This window comes from Megalops cyprinoides, chromosome 7 (assembly GCF_013368585.1).
Source record: "Megalops cyprinoides isolate fMegCyp1 chromosome 7, fMegCyp1.pri, whole genome shotgun sequence".
NCBI classification, from domain to species: Eukaryota; Metazoa; Chordata; class Actinopteri; order Elopiformes; family Megalopidae; genus Megalops; species Megalops cyprinoides.
In genome coordinates, this window is record NC_050589.1 from 22102619 (window position 1) to 22118918 (window position 16300).

The following is a 16300-nucleotide window of genomic DNA, read 5'->3' on the forward strand; positions in this document are numbered from 1 at the left end:
AACAGGCAGGAGTCTGGTTTGGAGCAGCTGTCTTTGACATCTGTCTCTCCGGTCTCCGGTCTCTGGTTTTCAATGGTGACATTCGGTGAGATGGAGGCAAGGCAATTGGATTCACTGCCCTTTGGACAGTTTAAGCTACTCCTGCTGTACTGGAGGCAGTTACCTGCCTGATGCACTGTGAAGTGCAGGCATCCTATGTCAAAATATCACTAATAACAAAAAAACAAAAATACATTTCCCAAAAATAATGCCTGGACCAAAGCCCTGCGCCCAAGGTCTGTCATTAAAGGCTGAAATGAAAATACATTCTTTTGAGTTTTTAAGGTTTTCGTTTTTTGTCTTGTTTTTTTGTTTCTTTCTTGTAACTAACCAGGAGCACACCTTTTTTTCCAACCCCAAGAAGCTGATGATCTCTTTTTTTTGTCCCTGTTTCCAATCACTTCCAAAACAGAAAAAGTCCCTGCCCTGTCTGCATTTTCAAGGGTGACATATTTTCTTTTTAAACCCTTTGGGTAACTTTATGATTATGACCATTTATAAAATCTTATTAATAGTAGCAATCATAATAATAATTATAACCAAAACAATCAGGTCAATGATATTTTTCCTCCACTCCAACAGGTGTTACTATCAACTATGTCTATCAAACAAGCAAATGAACTAGTCTAAAATCACCTGCTGGAAAAATGCAAACAGTTCAAGAGTACAACTACACCAATCTGCCAGACACTTCTGAGCAGACAGTGCCCCCAGAGGCAGGGGGGAGTCTCTGCAGGTCTAAGCCCACCTGGCAGTACAGTCAGTGATGGGCCAGTATAGGGCAGTGACTGGAAGCCCCACGTTCCACAAGTCCATTTTTTTCATCCATTCTCTCTCGTGCTCAGTTTCTTTTTCAGTTACCATCGTCTTAAATAACATATTCAGCATAAGGATTTGTTTCTCAGTCCAGTCTCTGTATCGGGTCCCCACTCAGTCTCTCCCGGGAGAGTGTGAGGGGGCAGAGGTAGGGAGATGGGAGGAGCTTGCGCATGTGGAGGACACACTCTCTTTCTCTCTCTTTCCCTCTCTCTATCTCTCTCTCCTTCCCTACTTACCCATCCTGACTCTGCCCCCACCCCCGATCCTCCAGGCTTTTTACTACTCCCACAGACAGTTCACTGTCCGGTCACCTCGATGACATCGTCATCTGAGCTGCTGCCCCCGTTCTCCGAGACGACGTGGGCGTCCGTCCGCCTCAGCGCCGCTCCCAGGAGACTGGGGGAGGAGAAGTGGGAGAGGAAGCTTGATCCGGCCGGGCCCGGGGTGGCGGGGAGTCCCCCGGGGAGTAGTGAGGAGGGGTACATTCTGGGCTCAGGCATCAGCGACTGGCCGTAAGATAGCGGGAAGCCGGGCGGGAGCATGCTGGCCATGCCAGGGCTAAGCATGAACGGGGGCAGGGAGCTGGAGGCCGAGCCGGCAGCTGAGGGCGACGAGGACGACGACAGGGAGGTGGTGGAGGACGAGGCGGCGGAGGACGACGAGCTGGGCAGGCTGCTGCCCCCGAGGCTGAACGGGTCGGGGGTCATGGGGAACATCAGCCGGGGGTCGCCCAGCTGGCCGTGCGCCTGGAAGTACGGAGAGCTGGCGCCCATGAACATGGGGTGGCCCATGGGGCCGAGCAGGGCGGGGCTGAGGCCCACAGGGGGCAGGCCATAGCCGCCGGCGAGCGGGAGGCCCTGCAGCGGGAGGGGCATGGAGGTCCGTTTGCCGCTGGGCTGCTTGGGGGTGCGTTCCTCGGACGAGGGCGTGGAAGACTTGCGCTTGGTTCCACGCAAGTCCAGGGCCTCGGTGCTGGGCTGCGCGCCCCCCTCGGCTTTTGTGCTGCTGCCACTGCTGCTGCCGTCCTGCACCCTTTCCTGTCCCCCTGCCGTCGGCTCGGAGGGCTTGCTCCCCGCCGCGTCCCCCGGGGCCCCCGCTGTGTACCTGCGAAGCTCGCTCAGGATCTCGGGGCCGTCTGGGGAGAGCGGGCGAGCGAGGCTGTCTGGGCTAAGGCGCTTGCGGTCCGGAGACGGGCAGCCGTTGCTGCCGTTCCTGGGGGTCTCCTCGGATGACCTCTGGGAATCTGCGGAGAGAGACGCAGGGAAGTAGGGGTAGAGGGAGGGAGTCAGTGTCGCTGTGGCAACAGGGCGTAGGGAAACTGCAAGAGCTGGTGAGGAAGAAAACTCAAAAAGCTATTATCTTTGGTGGCAAACAGACGCTCTGATAATGAATAAGGTCATGCTGCTTTTCATTACACAGAAACAAAAGGGGGTCTGAATCTTCTGCAAGCAGAAGAGTGAGGGGTGCTGAATAGAGCGATTACTGTCAAAAACAAAGGTTACAGACAATATACTCTGTGGAAGCACACTAAGAAAAAAAAGAATTTGTAAAAGGGGAAGGTTAAGGACACGGGAGTCACCTCTGGGTGTGGCCGAACCCTCTTCCCCTGGTCTCGCCTTTCCTGCTGCTCGGATGGCAAAGATCCGCCCATCGCTTGTTCTGATGTAAGTCCCTGTGTGGGGGTCATGAGCAGAGCTTTAATGGAAAAAAAAAAAGCCCAACTGGCTCCTGCTTTTTTCTGAGGTCGATTTAAAAGCGCAGGAGAAAATAATACCATGTACCAAAAATAGAGGAGAATTAATCATGGATCCCTGACACAATGAGGACACTCAGCTGTGTTTTCAATATGGGCAGAAGAGCGGATACGCAGGCAAAGAAGAGGGGCAAAGAAAGTGGACAGATGTGAAAACTGGACTGGTAAATGGTTATGGTCAGTGCATGAACAGAGACAAGTAAACAGTAGTGTTAAGTGAACTGACTCATCAGAGTGTATGGTTAAGGCAAATGCATGGATATGAGGGAGCAGACTGTGTCAGTAAGTGAATGGACATGGTGGAATAGATGGTTGCCATACATGAACATGGAGAGTAAGGCAGATGGATCGTATTTACCCTTGGTTCCCCTGATCACATGAATGCTCTCTCCAGCACTGATGCGGGCCTGGACGTCTGCTGTGCTGTTTGTTCCAGGAATCACAATATCTGAGAAACCAAACAGACAGCTGTGCCTCTTAGAGAAAAACGTATGACTAACAACCCTTGCAGACTGCAGAGCCCTATTCTTTCCACTTAATGTCTGGATCCAAAAACATACCTGTGGTCGTGACGATCTTCTGCACGAAGACCCCTGCCTTCTGCAAGTAGTTGACAGGAAAATTGACACCTGCACTCGAGCCAGCCAATGAGCCACCAGGGCCCAGGGGCACCTGCCGCGGCATCATGGGAATGGGGGTGGACTGGACCGGGCGGACACTGGCCACTGGCTTCTCATCTGGCCGAGGAGGGGGGCGCCTAACGGGTGATGGGAGAGTATTAAAAACTTTAATCATACATTTTTTTCTACAGGCGCAACAGCACATTTCAAAAGTAATTTGAGAGAAAGGTCACAGTTAAGCTATACAAAAAGCTTTGACACTGAATGCTGATGATTGTGGAGCAACCTGCGAGAGCGAGACATTAATTCATTGCCTGCCTGAGACATTAATTCACAGCCCTCTTGAGCCCATCTATTCTCTATTCTGTATTAATTGCATGTGGGGTGAGAGAATGTCAGCGCTGCCAGTGTGGCAGGAGAAGTAGCGAGTGGGTGACAGGGGACCTACCAGTTGCGCTGGCTGAAGGCTGGGATGTTGGTGAGGCTCTGGTCACTGGCTGGGTAGTAGTGGGCATATGACGGGCGAGTGTAGGGCACAGACGCACGCTTCTCGTCCTCGTAGCTCTTTTTGGCGGCCTTCTTCTCGGCTTTAGTGAGCTTCATCTCCTTGCGGTCCATTAGGAGTGACTCGTGGTGGAAAGGTTGCTGAAGGAACAAATAGTAGTAGTGTGGCTTAGGAAGGCAGTACAATGCAGCAAATGACGAGTCAACTGACCGCTGACGGCCTAGTCTGGTGTCTGCATTAGTGAGACCTAGGAGTCGTTTGTCTATGTATTGTCTATGTATGTATGGATGTATGCTCTTTCTTGGTGCTGAGTAAAGGGAAGTTTGTGAACGTGCATAATTTGGTGTTGAGTAAGGGAGGTCTGTATGAGCGTGTAATTTTAGTGATGACGGAGGGAGGTTCCTCTGAGTGTAATTTTAGTGATGACTGAGGGAGGTTCCTGTGAGTGTAATTTGGTGATGACTGGGGGATATTCCTGTGAGTGTAATTTGGTGATGACTGGGGGATATTCCTGTGAGTGTAATTTGGTGATGACTGGGGGATATTCCTGTGAGTGTAATTTAGTGACGACTGGGGGATATTCCTGTGAGTGTAATTTGGTGATGACTGGGGGATATTCCTGTGAGTGCGTACTTTGGTGATGAGTAAGGGAGGCCCGTGTGAGGGGGCATACCTTGGTGATGAGGTTGGGGTAGAGGGTACAGGCCTGGCGGATGACGTCCTCCATTTCGTTGTGGGGGCTCAGCTGCACCCGGGCGGGGTCGGGCTCTTCCTCCACAAAGTGCAGTAGAGACTCCACCTCCCGCCGGGTGAAGTTCAGTACAGGATTCAGGTCGTCCACCACACGGTCTGAGAGGAGGGTGATGAGGGGGATATTACATACTCCACCACAGGAATGCTTGAACAGAATAAGCAGCATCACATGTTTTTTTCTCCCCGAGAAGTGCTAAATGAAGATGAAATCCAGCCATAGTTTAAACCCTCCTCCCATCAGCACCTCTGGTAATGGGCCCTGTAGGAGCACTGAACATGACCCAGGATGTCCTTACTTCTGCTGATCATGATGACTCCTCTCTTAACAACACCCCTCAGGGGTTTTGCTGGTTATGCCTCACTGCCTAACTTTAGTGCTCCCTAATACCCCCAGTCCCTGCCACACCCCCCGACGCACAAACCTCTCCCCCTTACCTGACATTCCCTGCTTGGAGATCTGCCGGTCGTAGATCTTCTTCTCCAGGGTGAAGTCGCACACCAGCCGGTAGATGTGGCAGGCCTTCCTCTGTCCGTAGCGGTACACCCTGCAAACGGCCTGCGCGTCATGGCAGGGGTTCCAGGAGGCATCGAACACCACCACGCGGTTGGCCCCGATCAGGTTCACCCCGAGGCAGCCCGCCCTGGAAGATACAGACGCCAATTACAAGACGATGCAGACCCTGCCATATTTACACCTACCGCTGCTGTTGCGTTTACACTGGATTTTTGCTAAACAGGTCTCACCATTGTAGCTTGTGCATGGTATGAAATCAGAGTGGTTTTGCACCCTGCTTCCTCATTGGTTTACAGGGTCACTGATAGAAGGACCCTGTGGCTCAAGTGCCATTTGTAAATGTATGCGTGTGTGTGTGTATGTGTGTGTGTGCGCAAGTATGTTTAACTGCAGTTGGGAGTATGTGCAAGAGAGGCACTGACCTGGTAGACAGCAGGAAGACCCACGCGTTGTCGTTCCCAGGGTCGTTGAACTGATTGATGAGTCGTTCTCTCTCTGAGGCTGACGTGCTCCCATCCAACCCTGTGGAGATTAATCACACACACAGAGACACACATATACAGTTAACAAGTTTGACATCATCCACACAGACCCCATCCAACCCTGTGAAAATTAATCACACTGAATCCAGGTTAACAGCCACCCGCACCTGCATCTCCTGAGACTAAACTACCATCTCTACCTTCACTTCGGAGCAATATTGGCACGTCTAATATTATTCATCACTTTACTTATGTGCTTTGCAGACAGCTCATCATATTTAACGGTACCCTTTTATATGCCTGGAGACTCGCTGAGGCATTTCAAGTTAAATGTTCTATTCAAGGGTAAAAAGACAGTGTTCCTCTGAGGATCTGCAGCTTTGTAGTCAACTTTTCACTGCAGTATGGTCATTTCTTTGTTTCCAAATCATCTGTCGTGCAAAAGTGTCCCCTCCCCCTGCACATTTGCCTTTTAAATAAAACCAGACAGTAAACACAGTCTTACATGATGTGTCATTTTTGAGTCACTAAAAAGCCATTAACAGTGGCCATGAAAACACGTTTTCAGCTGCTGCTGAAATGTCCAGCAGGGGGCGATACAGGGATAAAAGTAATAGAGTGATGAGGCTGAGACTGAAGTGTCGCTAGGTAACGGAGACTCACTGTTGTAGTCTCCAACAGAGGGAAGCCATAGCTTCTGAAGTAGCTTCTAGGATACAGGGAACACTCAATGTAATCATTCAGAGGAAAGCAGGGGACAGTCAATGCTGATGTTATCAGGGTACAGGTCATGCGGTAGGATTTGCACAGGGACACTCACTGTAGTAGTTGACGTTGCGCACCCAGTTCTGGCTCTGGCCTTCAGCACCAACTCTGACAAATGGCATGGGCCTCTTGACCAAGAACTCCTCTATGACGGACAGTGTGGACAAGCTCTGACTGTGGGGATGCGGACACACACAAGGTCACTTCAACACCATCTACTGACAACACTTAAAAGGCATCAAAACTCAGCAAGGACAGCAGAACAAACAGAACAGATACATTATATTGAAATGAAAGAGATGGCTGCAGGGGTCTGATTCAGTGCACCGGTACAAATCAATCTTATCTTTCAGTCTCTCCCACCTGAACACCAGTATCTTGTCTCCCTTTCTAACGCTCTCGTCGATTAGGTGGAACAGCAGAACCATCTTGGCCGAGTTCTCTAGAATGCCCGTCTGGTAGTTAGTCATGATATCCTTGGCCTAAGAGCAAAAGCCACAGACAGAGGGAACAGCATTAATGATTCAGTTTCAACCTCCTAATGTGTACACACATACCCCCCACTCACAGACAAACACACATGCTGTTAAGGCGGTCTGGCCCCGTACCCATTCGTAGGTGATGACTTGGTTGGCCCTCTCCTGCAGCGCGCCCAGGTTCAGGCCTGCCATGTTTATTTTGCTGTTGGTGGAATCTGGGGGCTTGCCCTTCAGGCTGGGCGCTGAGCAGCGGTTGTTGCCCGTGGTGGTGAGGTCATCCAGGTCCAGGTCTTGCTCATTGGCCAGGTTCTCCTTCTGTAGTGCTTCGTACAGGACATCCGGGTGGTTCCAGATCTGAGAGGGGAAGCACAAGCATATCTCTCAGAATAAAAAGTTTTTTAAAATTTTTTTTGCAGCAATGCCTCAAACTCAAAGTCCACTCATTAAGATTCTCTCTGAAAGGAGCAGTTAGCCCTCGGCTCACCTTGCAGCAGACGCAGAAGGCCTTCAGTGGGTTGAGGCCCAGCCAGCCGCTGTTGCCTGCCTCTCGGAAGCGGGTCATGAACTCAGTGTAGAGCGCCCGCTGGATGGGCGACAGACGCACCAGGATGACATGCTCCTCCTTGGAGGGCAGGTGGGACCTCAGCACATCATGGCCTCGTCTGGAATAGGGATGAAAGGCTTAGAAGCTTAACACTAGAAGTAATCTAGCTACCAACACTATCAGGAATGTTTATGTTAGATTACAGGAACATTAGCACCTACATTAATCTATCAACCCAAACATGAGCAGCTGTTAGTCTATCAACCTGTTAGTCTATTAAAATTAACACCAATACTTTGTGTGCAAACACTACCAGTTATGAGCACAATGACCTACACTGATAACTACTTTAACCTTTCTACACCAATACCTCCATTAATCAACCTACAGATAATTCTAACACTTCCTATTCAACTACCTGCAGTCATTAACACCTACACTATCCCACCTGCACAATAAGTACCTGCATTGATCTCCCCAAAACAACACATAGAACTGCTCTCCTTAAAACCCAGGTTCAACTGAAATAAACAATTGCAGCTGCCGCAATATTGCCACAGAATTGACAATTTTATTGAATCAGCATAATATTGTGGCAGTGACTAGTGGTAAGGAACAAGACATACAGAAGGTCTCCATGGGATGCTGTTGTACCCTTGAGGAAAGTACTTAAGCAGAACTGCTACAGTAAGCACTCAGTCTATAAATAGGTAACGTTGACATATTATGTAAGCTGCTATGAATAAGGGTGACTGCTGAGCAAATAAATTATACCTTATTTAACAGCAAATGAAACCTAATCTTGGAGTGTATGGAGCCATCAATGCACAATGCGTCAAGTCCAACTCAGGCATAACAGAAAAGAATGGTTACTTTGAGTGATTCTGGCTTCCCCTCCACACCACCAGGGCGGCGACAGCGTGCAGCCCTCACCTCTGAACGAAGCCCTCAAGCAGGCTGTGCAGGACGTGGCTGCGGTATCTCATGAGGCGGACGTCCTGCGGCGTGCTGTCGATACACTGCCCGTTGAGGATGGGCCTCTCGAACATGTTGCTGAACTCCTGCCTCGTGCCCAGGAAGTCGGGCCGCACGAAGTCCACCATGCACCAGTACTCGATCAGGTTGTTCTGCAGCGGGTAGCCGGTGAGCACCACGCGCCGCCGCGAGCGGATGTTCTTCAGCGCCTGCGACGTGCTGGCGTGGCAGTTCTTGATGCGGTGGCCCTCGTCGCAGATCACCACGTCCGGCCCCGGCCGAGCCAGAGCCTTCTCGATCCCTGCGGAACCCGTGTCAGCGGTTATGGCGGAGTTCACTCAGTGCTTCCCCCCTGAACCTGGCGCACGAACTCTCTGATGCGGTCTGTCTTCAGGCCCCAACCCCATGTCAAAACCCCTGTGCTCACAATTTTTCAACTCAAGATATGTAACTCAACTTGAATTACTGTTTCACTAGTATACATGGCAAATACAAGGCTTCAGGTTTCATAGGTTAAGCAATGACCAATACTTTTAATGCACAATTACAGCTTTAATTTTTCCTGAAGTAAAACCTGCCATTTGACTTAACTTGATTTCATTGCCCAATTATATGGCCTGAAAATTCAAAGTAATATAAAGTACAATATAAAAATGTAGGAAAGAAAACAAGTTCTGTTCTTTGTAGCTATAGCAACCATTTGGTTTTGTTCTTAATTGGAAAAGTAAATGCTAAAAAAAACATTTACTTCTGATCAATTAAGTGAAAGTGCGATATCTGAGTATTATTTGAATTAAACTGGATTTGCCCCATGCTGAAGAATTTCACATCTTCACTTCCAAAAATGTCAGAGGCTAATAAAACTACACTTCAGCTAGTATACACCAATTAACTTAGTGTTACATAAAATATCAGACCCTCCGACCCCCCGAATCACCTACTGGTCAGAGTCGGTTTTTGTTATACAAAGAAAACAAGCGGCCATGTATACAAAACAACCTTTCCTATTGCGCTGGTTAGATGCGGCGCATTAAAACACTTCCCAGCGAGCAGCTGCGCCGCACTGAGCTACACCCACACAATTACGCTGCTCCTGACCTTTCAGCAGCTCCTGCTGCCGGTCCTCTTCATCCAGGTCGATAATGACGGGGCCCGTGGGTTTCTTGGACTTCTTCTTTCTGCCCGCGACAAAGCTCTTCTTCAGTGACAGCAGCCGGTACATCTCGTACCCCATGAGCAGCACGCCGCCCTCGGTCGACCAGTCGCTCACCACCTTGGCCCGAGCGGCTGTCGTTCTGTGACCAAAACAATGGAACGGGTAAGTTGAAAAGGAAATAAATAAATAAACAAATAATAATAGTAATAAAAAAAACCCTCACACACTTGACCTATTCAGTGTACCGCCTATGCCAGTCCTGCACACCAATAACACACCTCCACCTCAGCTCTCACCTGTATCTCATGACTGTAGTAGTAGGTGACCCCACAGGCTACGCCTGGATTGCACTTTTTAGGCAAGATGTAACCAATGGTGTACCATTGCGAAAACCCACCATCCTAAACCCAAACCCAAGCAGGCAGGTGTCTGGGGAGAGACAACACTAGTGCTGGCAGGAGTGCACTGCAGCAGCAGTACCAGCCAGCCGGTGCGAGAGCTGCGTTCATTCAGATGTTCACGAGAGCGGAGGGTCGAGGGGTCGACTGCCTCCGTTCTCGAACACGGCTCTCTCGTCTGAGAGAAAAGTGCCCTTCAGTTCAAAAACATTATCTTGATACCTAGCGTCGCAGGAGCAAAACGGGAACTCGCAAATCACACCGATGTTCACCACAGCGACTGCTCTGTGTTCCAGTAGGAAATCAAATTAGACTGATGCTCAACAAAGCTACTGCTCTGCATTCCAGGAGGAATTATGTCAACTTATGTCAGCTTCTCCTCAGTAAGACCTGAAGTCCGGTGTTCCTGCTCTCAGACTGTCCGTGTGAGGGGAGGTGGAAGAGGACTCATGGTTCTTCTTACTTGTGCTCGTCGTTCAGGATGTGGACTTTGAAGGATCGGGGTAAGACATGGTTGGGGTCGCCGTCTGGGGGCAGTGCCTCCGGGGCGGGCAGCCATAGGTTGAACTCTGCCAGCCAGTTCTGTAGTGTGTTCACCTGGAGGAGAATGGAGAAGAGATGTTCTCTAGCAACCAGTGAATCTCAGACAGGAAGATCTATAAAGGATACGCAAGCCATATCTAAAGGATAAGCTACCCCTGGGCATGGTCAGGACAGAGGCGCACTGTGCAGAGGGTGTGTGTCCCGCGATACTCACAGGGACGATGGCCAGCACAGTGTGGGCTCCGGTGTGGCGCAGCAGGATGTCGATGAAGGAGATGACCTGCAGGGTCTTGCCCAGGCCCATGCTGTGGGCCAGGATGCAGCCGAATCCGCTGCTGTTCCTGTAGCGCTCCAGAGACTCCACCAGGTTGTCGTAGAGGAACCGGATCCCTCCGATCTGAGACAGGGAAGAGAGGATGGACTGCTTCAGTCTGGATTGAAGACCCAACCTAAGCACAGAAGAACCCCTCTACTGCTAACATATCTGATCTAGCCCTCAAAGACTAAAGACTGACGCTCATTCATGGAAGTGGCAAATATAACAGATGAAACTATAATTACACAGATGAAACTTCTTTCATCTGTGTAATTACAGTGCAGCTTAACAGCTGCGACTTAAGTGAGACATGTTGACAGAAGAGGCCCAGGTAAGGAAGGCTGTTACCTGGTGGGGCTTGACTGCTCGTGCCAGCTGGGGGGCGAGGAAGAGGTCCCGCTCGTTGGCGGGGTGGTTGATGTTGACGAGGACGCGACCCTGGGCGTCGGGCTGGTTGAGGGTGTCGTTGACGTGGGCGCCGCTGCTCTCCTCTGTGCCGGGCGTGGTCGACCGGTCGTCCTCGTCATTGATTGACTGGCTGGTCTGGAGGGTATCATCCTCGCCAGAGCTGAGCTCAATGACATCTGGTGGGGCAGGGGAAGGGAGAAACGAGGCAGTGAGAACCAGATGCGGAGCGAGCGTTTGCAGACACCTGACCTGCACTGCTTCAAACTGGACCTGTCCGGGCTTATTAAAGCCTTCACAGCTCTGCTATGACGGGTTAATGTTATCACTGGACTGTTCATCGTCATTACACTTCAGTAACACACTCCATAGAACATTTTGATTGACTCAACTCAGACTGGTCTAGGCAAACAGGCAAAGTCCAGAGGTCTACACCACCCGACCGGCCTTAAGCTTCCTTCAGACTGATGTTCTTTCATGAACTGAAGGTGAAGCAACACCAAAATTCCCTTCACTGCCTTCCTGGGCCATGCACACTGACAAACTCAATTTCTAGTGAAAGAGGTGACTCTGTCCCTGACATTCAGTGATAAGTTACACAAGCTTGGGGTTGGTCCGTTATACTTCCGATGTTGGAAAATAAAAAACGAAAAGGAGAGAGCAGTTATGCAACTCCATTGAATGGGTGGTTATACAAGCAGGATTACAGTCTAGGGACTGCTTATATAACCTGGGTAAAAATGTCAGCACGTTGGTAGCTGGTACGTAATCGGGATTAATGACACTTATTCTATAGCTGCAATTTCGTTCATTTGTGACGTGACTCCTTTCCCGTCACCATTCGCCATCACTCATCGAGGATTTTCTAAGGTAGTCAGCTGGGATCCACTCACTGCCATTTTTACCTAAGCCTTAATCAATACTACTTCATATCCTGCTGTGTGGTCAGGTACACACGGGAACATATGACAGCATAATTGGTGTTAAGGCATGCCGTTGCACTTTGAAGGAAAACAGTACATACTGTGCAAAAGCTTAAGCCTAACCCAAATCCTTCTTCCACTCAGTGATCTAAGAGCACAAATATTGTCTAAGTAGCTGCTTCCCATTAAGGTGTCACTCTCCTGCCTTCTGCAAATCTGTGAAACAGGAACTAATGGTGGTATATTATAGTTCAGTATTGCTCAAAATGCTTAAGTTCACTGCTGTTTTCCTTTTATTCCTTTTATTTATACTGCATTCTTATTTAAATCCATACACTTACCTTTAAAATATGTTTCCAAATGTAAAAAAGATGTTATGTCTGATTGTATATTGGTCTACGCTTTACTTCATTAAAAAACATTCTTCTGGAAATAATTTCATAATAATTTAAGTTAATATGTGCCATTTTGAGTTGTGATAACTGATACAGTACATGCACACTGGCAACGAACCTTAATGTGGCCACACTGTAACAGCCAGCTGCAGAACTCCTAATGTGTGACAAATGCCCTTGAGTGGACTATCATGACACATCAGGGCTGGGTGTCCCCCCAGGGAATTCTTACCATCCTTGATGGCATTTTGTGTCGGTCCCTTGGTGTCGTCCTCGCTGGCACTGGCGCTGCTGTTACTGGTGTCCAGACAGATCACTTCCTGCTTGGTCACATGAGCTGACGAGCTCTGGGAGACCTCCCCAGAGGGCAAAACCACTTTAGAGGGAAGAGGTGCAAAAGACAGAGGGAGGGAGGGAAACACAGTTTAGACGTTAGCCTTTCAACGCTCTGTCAGTTTATACACAAAATGGTGACAGTATGCCCGAGGAGATCGCAGCGCGGTGGTTGGATAGGTGTGTGTGTGTGTGTGTGTGCGTATGGCAAGGAGGTCCATGGGCTGTAGTGTCTGACAGGACCATGTTCCATCAAGTGCTACACTTGAAAACAATTTCATCCCAGCTCCCCCTTCATATCTGCTGAATGAAATACATATCTGCTGAATGAAAACCACTCAACTCTGATATGTGTATGTGCTCACCTGGGGGGAATTCAGGGATGTGAGGCACTGGGAAGTCCTTCCTCTGCTGCTCCAATCGTTTCCTTCTCTCTAGCTCCTCCTGCTGGGCAGCTTTGGTTACTGCTTCCAGTTGGTGCTCTCTGAGGAGCTTCCTGCATGGGAGATGGAGGGAGTGGGAGACGAGAGTGCTCAGAACACGCCGGGGGCACTTCTGTTATGAGTCAAACACACTTGTAGGCATTGGAGCCCACTGACTGACTGCGTCGTGCCAGACTGCATGGGGGAATGAGAGTTTTAATAGCGGGAGTGTGTGCGAGAGCACGGGCCTGTGTGTAAATGTCTGGGCTTTAATGCAATAATAAAGAAGGAGAGAATCCCACACAGAGAACTGCTGACTTGCTGGCAGACAAAGACTGAACGGAGTGCGGTGAAACGGCGGCCTCGCTCATGGCTGAACGCACCGGATGTTCCTCCTCATGTGTGCGGGCTTGGACACCCTCTTCTTGGTGCCGCCGGAAGGCACCGGGCTGCGGCTGTCAGGCCGAGAGGAGGGGCGCGACGAGGGCTGCGACGAGGGGCGCGATGGGGGCTCTCCCGACGGTGAGGTAGATGGAGGGGTGCACTGCCACCCCGAGGAGTCCCCTCCCTGGGCTTCATTCTCCGTGCTAAAAGGGGTGCCCTGAGGCTGGTCTGCAAGGGGGAGAGACAGAGACGGTGGTGTGTTACTGGCAGAACAGGGCATGGATGCTGTCCTCACAATGTATCTAAGTTCCTTTTATACATAGAGGAAAAGTTGGGAAACGGATCTCCAACAGGTTAAAAAAAAAAAAATCAGTTACAAACTGAAATGTCTCCTCTTTAGGTTGATTACAGCACGAAGTATTTAGATTAGTTTATCCTCTGATTAGCCAGCTCTAACATCTGCTCACAGCTTAGCACAATTGCAAAACAGCTTTTCACAAGATCATTAGCTGTTTCCGTAACTTTCTGCATGTAACACTAAAAAACATCCACCGACGTGCCTTCCCCATGTGTGGGAAATGTCTAAGGAAATGCTGGAGGTGATAAGAACGCCTATATCAAATAGGCTATGCTAATGTTTCCTCAGATCATAAGTAACAGTGGCAAACAATGAAAACCTTGATGCCTTCCAGCAGTACGGTAGGTAGCGAGCCAGAAGATTTGAGCTGCATGTGGGGAGGTACTTTCACTGAACTGCTTCAGTAAACATCCAGCAGTGTAAATGGATGAGTAAAAAATATAAGATAGGCAATGGATATAATTACGGACATCTACAGGGCAAAATACACACAAACAAAAACACATTTTAAAGTACAAAGCAGGACTACAAACGCGGGCATCTGAATTTCCCTACCAGTCGAGGACTAGCTGAGGCAAATAGAAGACTGGCTTCAGTGTGTTACACAAGCCCTCATAAATATTTACTGGTTATGAAATGAAGACCGTTTAAGGGGGCAGAGGACTGGATGTCTGGGTGTGCAGACAGGATTGCTCACTGTCAAGGTTACAGCACAAACAGTCACTGCTGATGTGAACAACACCGCCCCCTCCTCGCTGCCCCCCAAAATTCATTGCCTGGAGGAGGGCCTGAGAGATTAACTACCCAAGTGCGCAGCACATGGAGGAAAGCCAAACACACACACGCACACCTCATATGGCTGGACGAGAAGACAGACAAATAACTTATATAATCTGTGGGAGCAGATGAGTGATGCATAAATAAACAAATTACATAAAACACAACAATCGACCAAAGTTACGGTTCTGAACCAATATGATAATCTCTTAAAATGACTTTGGATGTGCTGGAAATGCTGAGACCCGCTCGATCATCTTGTGTGTGGATGCCCCCCCCTCCTAAATCTTTCATCTGCTGAAGATACCTGTGGTACGGCTAAGTGTCGCGCTGTCCTCTCTCAGACGCAGAGAGGAGCAGGGAGCTCAGAGGTGAAGGAGAGCCCGAAAAGGAGCCCTTCAACTGTCTGCACTTTATTCATGGGCACGGATAAGAGACACTTCATTATTCATCATGTTCCCGTTGCTTATTCCCCACCGTCACTCTGAAGAACACTTACATAACTATTCCTGAAATGCAAGAAAGCTGGGCGACGTCTGCCAGGGCAGGCACGCTTGCTCTCCGCGATCGCGGGAGAGGTTCGGGTGATTGGCGATAATTGGGACTCGGGACAGCGCTCTGTCTCTCCTTTTGTTCTGGAAATAGCTGCCTCCATCAGAGAGCCATCAGGTGCTTATGTAACTGCAGAACTATAATCTTATTAATAGTATCTGGAAGCTTCTCTGAGCACAGACACCCCCCCCCCCCCCCCTAAAAAAAAAAAAAAAAAAAAAAACACACCTCACAAAGGCTGTCAGTGGCCAGGTGAAGGGGTTTGACAGAGTATGAAACATTCATCGCTTAAAGATGAAGGCGGCTGGATCTTGCCCCATCCTTGGCACAGCTCGCTTACAACAACCCGTATTCCTCTTGAACAGGGTCAAAAAGACCAATATACAAGACCCCAATTCAATGCTGTTTCAACACAAACACAAGGTCTTCTGCAGTGGAGACAACCACAACCTGACAGTTAAAAAAAAAAAAAATAGCAGATATCAAATATACACCAGATATCAAATGCACCAAGTCTCGGTCATGTTTCTGTACTCTAAAGAAAAGAAAGCAAAATCAAAATAAGATCATTTTTCATGGGTGTCTGCATACTCATGGCTATTACAGCTGGTCTTAAATGCCTTCACATGAAAAAGTCACTTGTTTGAGAAGAGCCGAAGATTCACTTCAGACATGGAAAGCAGTTATGAACATTATCATTAATTTGGCTGCTGAAATAGATTTCACACTGAGCTTGGTTTTCAGAGACACTAGGACTTTTCCTAGAAACCTGCAGTCAACTTCCCTGTCAAGCCCTAATTAAACAGAGAGCCCTTTAAAACAATCCAGTAGGAAGGAAAGGAAAAAGAATCCTGTCAGGAAACTTTTTTTTTTTTTGCATGACAATATATATCTGCAAAGGCTTCAACACGCAGGATCAAAGATAATTTCTGAAGCTTTGATTTATGTTTTAATTTTTCAGTGTTTTAAAATTAGTGTATTACTGACATTGTTACTATAGTTGCAGCTCCATGGTGGTCTGGTGTGAGTGCTTGGTATAGATCTAACCAAACACCACTCCATACTTTTACTGTCACCTGTGGATTTCCAC

At 48.8% G+C, this 16300-nt stretch overlaps 1 protein-coding gene across 3 annotated transcripts in view; it reads right to left on the reverse strand.

The window, feature by feature from the left end:
* Nucleotides 1-770: 770 nt before the first annotated feature.
* LOC118781176 (helicase ARIP4-like) overlaps nt 771-16300 on the reverse strand; it is a 52308-nt gene continuing 36778 nt past the window's right edge. For 2 of the 3 annotated variants that reach the window (XM_036534092.1, XM_036534093.1), the window contains 20 exons: nt 13523-13751; nt 13083-13213; nt 12617-12760; nt 11010-11245; nt 10560-10742; nt 10266-10399; nt 9347-9543; nt 8207-8549; nt 7214-7391; nt 6859-7083; nt 6614-6732; nt 6306-6424; nt 5426-5525; nt 4925-5130; nt 4410-4585; nt 3680-3876; nt 3172-3368; nt 2970-3059; nt 2438-2530; nt 771-2101 (listed from right to left, as the gene is read on the reverse strand). In XM_036534092.1, coding sequence (XP_036389985.1) covers nt 1155-2101; nt 2438-2530; nt 2970-3059; nt 3172-3368; nt 3680-3876; nt 4410-4585; nt 4925-5130; nt 5426-5525; nt 6306-6424; nt 6614-6732; nt 6859-7083; nt 7214-7391; nt 8207-8549; nt 9347-9543; nt 10266-10399; nt 10560-10742; nt 11010-11245; nt 12617-12760; nt 13083-13213; nt 13523-13751 — 4244 coding nt within the window. In that variant the 3' untranslated portion in view covers nt 771-1154. Of the gene's footprint in view, nt 2102-2437; nt 2554-2969; nt 3060-3171; nt 3369-3679; nt 3877-4409; nt 4586-4924; nt 5131-5425; nt 5526-6305; nt 6425-6613; nt 6733-6858; nt 7084-7213; nt 7392-8206; nt 8550-9346; nt 9544-10265; nt 10400-10559; nt 10743-11009; nt 11246-12616; nt 12761-13082; nt 13214-13522; nt 13752-16300 lie in introns of all 3 variants that reach the window. The other variant, XM_036534094.1, reaches the window with a different exon arrangement.